This window comes from Oncorhynchus mykiss, chromosome 3 (assembly GCF_057628025.1).
Source record: "Oncorhynchus mykiss isolate SJ-2025 chromosome 3, ASM5762802v1, whole genome shotgun sequence".
Lineage (NCBI taxonomy): Eukaryota > Metazoa > Chordata > Actinopteri > Salmoniformes > Salmonidae > Oncorhynchus > Oncorhynchus mykiss.
Window position 1 is genome coordinate 28,873,558 of NC_143024.1, and position 11,443 is coordinate 28,885,000.

General features: G+C 39.5%; 1 protein-coding gene across 1 annotated transcript in view; it reads left to right on the forward strand.

The window, feature by feature from the left end:
• Positions 1–6,617: 6,617 nt before the first annotated feature.
• Positions 6,618–11,443, forward strand: part of LOC110503753 (cyclin-dependent kinase 14) — a 215,632-nt gene continuing 210,806 nt past the window's right edge. The window contains exons 1-2 of the mRNA XM_036970578.2: positions 6,618–7,017; positions 11,198–11,229. Coding sequence (XP_036826473.1) covers positions 6,924–7,017; positions 11,198–11,229 — 126 coding nt within the window. The 5' untranslated portion in view covers positions 6,618–6,923. The remainder of the gene's footprint in view (positions 7,018–11,197; positions 11,230–11,443) is intronic.

Consider the following 11,443-nt stretch of genomic DNA (forward strand, 5'->3'; position numbering starts at 1 on the left):
TAAGCTATACACAATGATACAATTTGCATTTTATCGATGGCAATTTGAATGCAGAGATACCGTGATGAGATTCAGGCCCATTGTTGTGCCATTCATTGCCACCTTAACCTCATGTTTCAGAATGGTAATGCACGGCCCCAAGTTGCAAGGATCCATACACAATTCCTTGAAGCTGAAAATGTTCTCGTTCTTCCATGACCTGCATACATGTCACCGATTGTGCATGTTTGGAATGCTCTGAATCGATGTGTAAGACAGCGTGTTCCAGTATCCAGCAACTTTGCACAGCTATTCAAGAGGATTGGGAGAACATTCCACAGGTCACAATCAACAGCCTGATCAACTCTATGCGAAGCAGCTGTGTCTTGCTGCATGAGGCAAGTGGTTGTCACACCAGATACTGACTGCTTTTCTGATCTACTGCCTTACCAATTATTTTTAAGGTTATCTGTGACCAGATGCATATCTGTATTCCCGGTCATGTGAAATCCGTTGATTATGGCCTTATACATTTTTTCAATTGATTGATTTCCTTATATGAACTGTAATTAAGTAAAATCTTTGACATTTTTGCATGTTGTGTTTATATTTTTGTTCAAAACAAATGCTATGCACAAGTATCCTTATAACTTTGTTTTTAAAAGCTGTAGGGACTTGATAATGCTGTTAGTAAAAAACGGTATATTGTAGATCTAGTCCCTCATAAAAACAAAAACAGTTGGAAATGTGTTTCAAATATCAGTGTACACTTGGTTAGGCTAGTGACAAAAATGCTATCTAAATGGAATCTAATTCTAATGCTAGTCGATGCTTTGTTGTTGCGGCTTCTGCACATGTGCACAGTCTGAATCTAAAAGGACAGGCGCAGCGGATTTGACATGCAAATCTCCTGAAAAGCTTTTATTCAGTTCCATCATTTGCAGTGCAGACAACATCCAGACTGACAACATTCAGACTGACAACACCCAGACTGACAACATCCAGACTGACAATATCCAGACTGACAATATCCAGACTGACAACATCCAGACTGACAATATCCAGACTAACAACACCCAGACAGACAACACCCAGGCAGACAACACCCAGACAGACAACACCCAGACAGACAACACCCAGGCAGACAACACCCAGGCAGACAACACCCAGGCAGACAACACCCAGACCAGATCAGACGTTTTTAAAAGGTGAAAATACTGAGCAGGAGAAGTCAAATCAGGTGATTATGAAACACTAAGGTGGATATACCTCACCACTCGGGAAGAGGTCCAAGGCAGATTAAAGGACATGTCATATTCATCTGAGGCTCATCACTTTTATTGGTTTTATTGAACAGTTATAAAGAGGTTCTTGGGCAGACATGCTGTGCACCTGTTTATAGTGGAATGGTGTAATAGACTCATTGGCAGTCTCATATGGGTTACACGTTGAATAAGAATACCTCAAAGGATTTCCCTTTCACATGTACAGGGCCGAGCCAGACAGGACAGCCTGTCGTAATTGATTTGAAATACATAGCATACTTTACATTGCCATCATGCCAGTCTGTTTGTGCCATAATGCCATGTCACTCAGTGACATGCCAAACATGACAGTGTTTGGAGTTGGCAAGAACACCAAAAGATCTGGGAGCAGGCTATACTTTATAATCATGTTTAATTGTATTGAAGAAGTTCTCGTTGAACAATGAAACCCATTGAGTCATAAAAACGACAGAACCATTTAGGTGCTCAGATTTGGACAGGACAGTGGACACCCTGCCTTCCCTGGAGGAATGTATGTGTACATTAAAACAACATGGTCTTGACAAACCCCTCCACATTCCTAGTATGTTTCCCAAAGAAAGTTGGCTGGGGAACAGAGCAGTTCCCTGTCTGTGCTTTAAAACCTTTGACATCCGGAAGGGGAGATCATGTTTGTACCATGTCATAAGCCTCATTTCATAGCTCTGCTCATTCTATTCAGATAAGATCAGTGGTGCTTGATACCAGTGGAGATTTTAGCATGTAAATCTTGGTGGAGCAAACTCTTTTTTCAGATGCATGCCAGCAAAGCCACTACACAACAGAACACTAAAAAAGCCTTGTCTGTCAGTGAAACAGTTAATTCAGCCTTATTTACTGCCATTTTAAAAAAGTATAGCTGACTTGCTTAAACAAATGTAGTTTCTACTGACAATTGAGATTTACAAACTATGGCATGAGGGAACGATGAGCGGATAAGAGGCGATCCGTAATTTTGATTAAGACATTAAGGAGCGAGCTAAAACGTACGTATTCAATATAACTATTTGTTCAGCACTTTTGAAATGTACAGCGACAGAATTCAGAACATGGGCCGTTCTTACAGTAGTCTCCCTGTACACCAAGTCAGAACCATAGGATAAATGAAGGGGGCAAATAAGCAGACAATGAAATCTCTTACAATATTCGATGATGACAATTCTAACCCTGATTCAGATGACCATCCTACGCATGCAAGATTATGGAGACATAATTTATAGATCGGCAGGTAAGGGTGCTCTCGAGCGGCTAGATGTTCTTTACCATTTGACCATCAGATTTGCCATCAATGCTCCTTATAGGACACATCACTACACTCTAAACTCCTCTGTAAACTGGTAATCTCTGTTTACCCGTTGCAAGACTCACTGGTTGATGCTTATTTATAAAACCCTCTTAGGCCTCACTCTGCGATATCTACTGCAGCCCTCATCTTTACATACAACACCTGTTCTACCAGTCACATTCTGTTAAAGGTCCCCAAAGCACACACATCCCTGGGTCACTCCTCTTTTCAGTTCGCTGCAGCTAGCGACTGGAACGAGCTGCAACAAACACTCAAACTTGACAGTTTTATCTTAATCTCTTCATTCAAAGACTCAATCATGGACACTCTAATATTTAATGTATTCTTAACTGACTTGCCTAGTTAAATAAAGGTTACATATATATATTTTTTAAATACAATTTCTCTAAAACAGTCTGTAGGCTACATAAGCACCACCAAGTCAGAACAGTACACTAAGTTATGAGGGGGAAAGGGACCAAATTACTAGGGTGAGCCACATGAGCTACTAACAGCGTAATACACAACATACACTTAACATTGCTTTCTTAGCTACAGTATACATATCTCTCTGGCATATGACATAATTTATGCAGCACCATACAAGACATTTTAGGACTCAACGTTGTTGTGCTGTGCCCACTTGAACAGGAAGGTGGTGCAGCGATCCTCCTTGTGGGCAATTTTTTTATGAAACTTTGTCATCAAAGTCTGACATTCTCTGGATTTATGGTGCTTTCAAGACAACTGGGAACTCAAGGTTCAACAAGGTTGAATCCATGGCCTCCTTAATCTTTAGGATCCAAGAGGGCTTGTACTACCTAGCTCTCCCTCTAGATTCTGTGGTGACATAGTGTCCCCATGAGTGACAGAACACTGAGCCAAAAAAATAGAAACTAGAGAAGATTACCAATGCCTAAGCTCTGTACTTTCCACTAGCTGCCCCTCCACCACAGAAAGCACTGAGCTAGGCTGAAGCACCTGCATTTTGGAGCTGCCTTACTCAAGAAAGCAAAAAAGAGACCATGTTTGTATGCAGCTTTAGTAACTCAATATAAAAAAAAAAAACATTGTTTGCAAACTAATATGTGACAACAATTATAGCCAAAATAACAAAAAATTATATATTACAGTATCAGTCAAAGGTTTGGACACGCAATGAAGGGTTTTTCTTTATTTTTACTATTTTCTACATTGTAGAATAAAAGTGAAGACATAGAAGCTATGAAATAACACATATGGAATCATGTAGTAACCAAAAAACTGATAAATAAATCTAAATATATTTTAGATTTTAGATTTTTCATTGTACCCACCCTTTGCCAAGATGACAGCTTTGCACACTCTTGACATTCTATCAAACAGCGTCATGAGGAATGCTTGAAGGAGTTCCCACATATGCTGAGCACCTGTTGGCTGCTTTTCCTTCACTCTCTGGTCCAACTCATCCCAAACCATCTCAATTGGATTGAGGTTGGGTGATTGTCGAGGCCTGGTCATCTGATGCAGCACTCCATCACTCTCCTTGGCTAAATAGCCCTTACACAGCCTGGAGGAGTGTTTTGGGTCATTGTCCTGTTGAAAAACAAATTATAGTCCCACTAAGAGCAAACAAAGGGGATGGCGTAATGCTGCAGAATGTTGTGATAGCCATGCTGGTTAAGTGTGCCTTGAATTCTAAATAAATCACTGACAGTCACCAGCAAGGCACCCCCACACCATCCCACCTCCTTCTCCATGCTTCACGGTGGGAACCACACATGTGGAGATAATCCGTTCACCTACTCTGCGTCTCACAAAGACACAGAAGTTGGAACCAAAAATCTCCAATTTGGACACATCAGACCAAAGGACAGATTTCCACCGGTCTAATATAGATTGCTTGTGTTTCTTGGCCCTTGCAAGTCTCTTCTTCTTATTTGTGTTCTTTAGTAGTGGTTTCTTTGCAACAATTTGACCATAAAGGCCTGATTCACGTAGTCTCCTCTGAACAGTTGATGTTGAGATCTGACTGTTACTTGATCTCTGTGAAGCATTTATTTGGGCTGCAATCTGAGGTGCAATAAACTCTAATGAACTTATCCTCTTCAGCAGAGGTAACTCTGGGTCTTCCTTTCCTGTGGTGGTCCTCATGAGAGCCAGTTTCATCATAGCGCTTGATGGTTTTTGCGACTGCACTTGAAGAAATGTTAAAGTACTTGAAATGTTCCACATTGACTGACCTTCATGTCTTAAAGTAATGGACTGTTGTTTCACTTTGCTTATTTGAGCTGTTCTTGCCATAATATGGACTTGGTCTTTTACCAAAAAGGGCAATCTTCTGTATACCACTCCTACCTTCTCACAACACAACCGATTGGCTCAAACGCATTAAGAAGGAAAGAAATTACACTGATTAATTTTTAAGATGGCACACCTGTTAGTTGAAATGCATTCCAGGTGGCTACCTCATGAAGCTCTTTGAGAGAATGCCAACAGTGTGCAAAGCTGTCATCAAGGCAAAGGGTGGCTAGTTTTAAGAATCTATGAACTAAAATATGTTTTGATTTGTTTAACACTTGTTTGGTTACAACATGATTCCATATTTGTTATTTCATAGTTTTGATGTAAAAAATAATAAAAGGTTAAGAAAAACCCTTCATTGAGTAGGTGTGCCCAAGCTTTTGAATGGTACTGTCTATACACTACCATTCAAAAGTTTGGGGTCACTTTTTTGGTCCATTAAAATAACATCAAATTGATCATAAATACAGTGTAGACATTGTTAATGTTGTAAATGACTACTGTAGCTGGAAACGGCAGATGTTTTAATTAAATATCTACATAAGCATACCGAGGCCCATTATCACCAACCATCACTCCTGTGTTCCAATGTATGTGTCCCTATGTTATTTTAATGGACAAAAAATAGCTTTTCCTTCGCCAAAAAGGACATTTCTAAGTGACCCCAAACTTTTGAACAGTATGGTATATATATAAATATATTTTTTGTTTGTTAGCTAAACAGGTGGGGCTCAAAACAGGTGCTTGATACTGCCATCAGACATATCAGAGAATACAGCTGTTATACACTCAGAATACAGCTGTTATACACTCCCATTCGCTGACATAATTGGCCGTTTGAACTCAGCTTTGTTTCATGTTTAATTCTCCAGGTCCTCGGTAATCAAGGTTCTCGGTGGAGATTTGCACCACCAAGGGAAATTAGGTGGGGAAAACAGTTGTCTTTGGAGTTGACGCAGAAATATATCAAATGTAAACTGGCATCTGTGCGTTTGCTTAATCCAATAAATGTATGACTCCATGTGTAACCAATCATTTGGAGATGCCAAATGGCTTAATGCGCATATGTGGCAGACTGGTAATGCCCTCTGACTCATCATGTCCTTTGGTAATGAAAATTAAGAGAAATTATAGGCCTAATATCAAGTTCGACACCTCTCAGAAAGCATTAGAGCCCGTGACAAAAACATTTTTTGCATAAAGTTTCAATAGATTCCAACGGTTTCCTACTTGGGCTAGGCCTACTTCCCAAACATCCCTTCACACCACCCAACACTACAATGAAATCATCAAATAATCCAATAATATTTTTAAACAAAGGATATTTGGAAGACATTCCTGATCCTATTTGATATTACTGTTATTATTAGGTTATTTGCATCATTGGCTAAGAGATATTTTTGATAAATCAACAATAGCAAAACTAATTGTGGTAGGCTAAATGCCACAGTATTGTAGGCCATCACACTTTCACTTTTTGTGAGTTACTTTTATCTGAACAGCGGACTCCCTGGGCTATGAACCCTGCGCAAAGAATTTTTTATGTTTTTTTGTATTCGAGCGGCAGAAAAGCATGATTGATAGATCATTGACAAATCACAGAATCCCATGTTCTTAGTAGGCCAATCGTTGCGTATCCTGGGCGGGGTTTGTAATTCTGCTGGAGTATGTTTTTTTCTTCCCTCTCGCAAACCGGAGAGAGAGAATCCCAAAAATGACAACCAGATTGCAGGGGAGCAGAGCAGAGAGTGAGTGAGAGAGAGACTGGGAGAGAGACTGGGAGAAAGAAAGAACTCAACAACCCGTTCAGTTTCAGAGAGAGAACAGAGAATATCAGCCAGCGCATGTTTTATTTTACAGCTTCATACTCGGCATCTTGTGGCAAATTCCGACTTTAGAAATGTAGTTGGATACAAAGAAAACCTGAGAAGAGTACACCAATGTGTTTTTGAAAACAAAAGCGTTAGCATAAACGTTTCCTGTTTCTTCACATCGTAGTAGAACGGAGTTTGAACTCTGCGCTCCTCTCCAGTTTTGTGAAGATCACTGTCTGCTGCAGTCCAACCATCAAGATGTGTGACCTGATGCCAGCTTCGCAACCTGCTGAAAAAATCGGCAAAATGAAAAAGTTGCGAAGAACTTTGTCAGAGAGCTTCAGTCGCATAGGTGAGTAGCCTACCCCTACTGTAGCGGTTAAAGTGAAACAATGCATAGCCTATCGCAGTACTAACGGTTATGGAAAACGGTGCTGCTGTAGCCTAGGGAACTACATTATTCTAATAATGTCCACCCCAGCTAGTTGGGACGATAGCGGAATTTCACTATTACAAAAAGCTTTACACAAAAAAACTGCGGTGGTTTCACACTGGTGGCAATCACTTTTACAACATTACGATGATGCATTATGGCAATAACTGTCATTGTGTTGCTGCCATTCAACACATTGTTACACTGTGACCGTAAATTATATTAACCAGATTGCATTCTAAATACTAATATGATATTAGCTATATGAATATTGTAAATGGCTAGTTAATATTGAGTGTTATCATTACTGCCATATAAAACATCAGGTAATTGCCGATGTGCTTATTGTACAACTGGAAGAAGCTTGCTATCCAAATGGCCCGCGTGCGTAAACTCAGGCATCTAAGCAGGTACACACACTGCATCTCTCTCTCTCTCTCTCTCTCTCTCTATATATATATATATATATATATATATATATATATATATATATATATATATATATATATATATATATATATCTCTGTGTCTCTGTCTCTCTCTGTCTCTCTCTCTGTCTCTCTCTCTGTCTCTCTCTCTCTCTCTCTCTCTCTCTTACTCTCTCTCTCTCTCTCCTCTCTCTTCTCTCTCATCCCGGTGTTGGTCTATACGGTTTGGTGCATTAAAGGCTCACCACTAATCACTCCGTATGTAGACGACTGCTATATATTATCTCCCCCCAAATTAACGGCTCAGATGCAACAAGACGAGGAAACATTTACCAATATGAGGCCGCATGAAAAAAAGGTTGGCATTGACTTTTCTGCTGCATATATTGTCCTTGTCCATATTGGTCACTGTTGCTGCTGATATCTGCATCAGCGCATCAACGTGGTGCACTGCACTATATAGGCATTGATTGATCACTCACTGTCTGTCTGTGTTTCACGGACGGTTTAACAAAGAGCATTACAGCTTAGTTAGAGAAGTTGGGCTTCTTGTTAACCAAGTCATGATGCTATGTCCTTACTATATACCAGTCAATATGATTATTTCCATACATGTCCTAATAATACGCTCACACTCAATGTCACATCATAGTTCAGCCTGGTCTCATAGACTAGACGTAACATAGTAATTGAACATTTTGGACTCTCAAATTAGTACAATATGTTACCTTTGGTATGATTACATAAGACAGATTGTTACTTATGGCAAAAGAAAAAATGAATGTAGGGTGTTTGGTCGGGGTGGAAAGGTCTAGCTACTTTGCAACTACTTAGCATGTTAGCTAACCCTTCCCCATAACCCTAATACTAACCTTAACCCTTCTAGTTAACCCTTCCTTTAACCCTAACCTTAATTCTTTAACCTACACTACTGTTCAAAAGTTTGGGGTCACTTAGAAATTTTTTTTCTCCATTTTTTCCACCCTGCATGTCAATTGCTAACTGTGCTAAGCTCATGTACAGTAGGATCTGTAAACTCACAACTCTATGCTGGTCTTTTGACTGTTAGTTACTGTGTATTTACAGTACATCGCTATGACAATGCAGACTTCTGACCTTAGCTGAGGTTAGCTGGGATGAGACTGTTGGCCTACTTCAGGGATCATCTAGATTCAGCTACGGGCTGATTTTTTCTTGAGCAGATGGTCAGGGGCCCGGAACATAATTACAAATCATTTGTAGACTGCAAATTGACTAAAACATAAGAATTTCAAACCTTGCTTACATTTGTACACGGTCGCATACACTGTATATCTCTGTATTTTGTGTGGGAATACTTTGGAACCGATTTCCCAAATTAAAATCACTCTTTTTATGTCCAACAATAATAACAATAATAAATAAAAAAAAGTACGATTTTATTCAAAAATATAAAATCACCCATGGACCGCCGAACCCTGGCCTACTGTATATGTCAATATATATAAAACAAGTTTTATGTAACCTTTATATGTTACTTTGTCACCATAAATAATAACTTGCTTTACTGTTGAATAATGAATATATATATCCCACATGGATGAAACGTTGCAGCATTTGTTGTCTTCGTTTGGAAAGGGAATGGCATGCATTTTTATTTTAGCTTGTTCCTCTGCTTACAAATTCACATTCATCCCATAAGCATGGAATGCAAATGTAGCCTGAGTGATTTAAGGGGGTTAGTTTAGTTGTAGCTTCAAGGGGGATGTGTTTCATGTAGGATATAAAGGAAAGCAGTAGAAGTTATGGGCTGATTTGGGTTTCTGAAATGTGAGAGTATTTGTTTTTTCTTCTTTACTTTCGATGTGAAGTTGGGCAAAAACGGTCTCCCTGTTTGTCTCCCTTTATGTTGTACGACTCCCACACAGTTCTTTCCTTGATGATCAGAAATGCATGTAGTTGATGTAGGCCATTCTTTCTTTTCTATGCTCCTCCTTACCATGGTATAACACAGTAACTTGTAGACAGATGATATCATTTACAGTATCTTATATTTATGTTCTAGAATACGGGTCCATGTTTAGTTCCGTTTTGGAAATGTTCAATATGTCAGACTTATATGTATGTGAAGGAGTGTTCAAACTAAATAACAATGCTACAGAGTCTTGTGTATTGACTCAAGTCCCCATTCACTGCAGTTGTAATGATCCTGCTGTGTTTTCTTCAGTGAGGAAATTCTCCTCTCATTTATGTGTCTCTGTTCTATGATGAGAAAGATGCAATTCTTTGGCTCTGTGTCTAGATGACTCTGCCTCAAAACAATGCCATTGACATGAATAAGTCATTTTACATCAAGGCCAAACAAAATGCCGTTACTCCCATCTGTAACTTCCCCTGTCTCATTGTAACAGATTAGTTGTGATACCCTGTAAGGGTGCGTGCTGGTGGCAGGGAAGTCAGGCGCAGGAGATCGAACTTCTTATAAAACGGAGCAGTTTAATAAGTGCTCACAAACTCAGAAAACCAAAATATACAAAATCATACGAGTGGGAACAAAACCCGTGGCACACCAGAACATATCTTACACATAGCTTACAAACAAACAATCACCGACAAGGACAATGAGGGGGAACAGAGGGTTAAATACACAACATGTAATGAATGGGATTGGAACCAGGTGTGATACAAGACAAGACAAAACCAATGGAAAATGAAAAGAGGATCAGCGATGGCTAGAAGGTCGGTGACGCCGACCGCCGAACACGGCCCGAATAAGGAGAGGGACCAACCTCCAATCAGATAATTATTATTGACTTTGTTATGAGAACTTTGTAATTGAAAAGATATTTACTAGGCTATGTTTCCAAAAAGCATTTTTCAGCACTCTTCCCAGACAATGTGGATTGGTTTGTCTTTCACAGTTAAAAACAAAGCTAAAGATAAGATCTGGTTGGCACTGAATGTAACATACAGTACATCTAGCTGTCAAGGAGGAAACAATCACACCGGCAACACAGCGTTGTTTACCTTCCTTTTCATAAATACAAAGAATGTAGCTGTCCAGTGCAATCACTATGACTTCCTGTAATTATATTTATAGTGGAGAGAGAAGACAAGAGCTCCTCAGTCACAACAATGGGCTGCTAGTGTTGTGTTGATCTTTCCCTGCCACACCTGAGTTCAAATATTGTTTGAAATCTTTCAAATGTACTTTTAGCGTTTGCTTAAGCCTGCCTAGAATGACATTTGGGTGGGGTGTGCACTTTTGGGACTATTCTATTGGTTCTGTTGCACCAGGCAAGATCGATCAAGCACAGCTAAAGTATATTTAAAGATTTCAAATACTATTTGAAGTGAACCCAGGTGTGTTCCCAGCCATACTAATGATGATGCAGTGTCTGAAAGGTCTGTCTAATAAAGCACAAACAAACTCTTCTTCTAAATGCTGCCAGTGTCGGATCATGTTGATTGACCTCGAACTGTCTGCCTGAGTGTCTGCCTTAATGAAGGAAGCAAAATGAATCAATATCACATGAATAGGAAATCAGGACACAATTACAGGGCTGTGTGTGTGTGTGTGTGTGTGTGTATGGGTCATGAGTGAGTGCACACTGTGGTTGTAGTCACTGTGTTTGTTCCCTGTTCAAAAGACGTCAATGTGAGCCTGATTTTCTTTCCCCCTCCATTTTCAGCTTTCAAGAAAGAGGACAGTGGCTTTGATGAGGTGAGTTCAAAACCAATGACAGTTGGACAGCTGGTGAAATGATTGGCACATTTTTCAGTGCAATACAACAATATTTGATGTTAATATCTATTGTGTGGTATCATGTATTGAATTCATAGACAGACAATACTGTGGTGGTACTGTATGCAGTTCAGTAGTTTATTTCTATGAACAGACATTAGATAGGGTTTGTAATGTATTCATGTTTACTGCA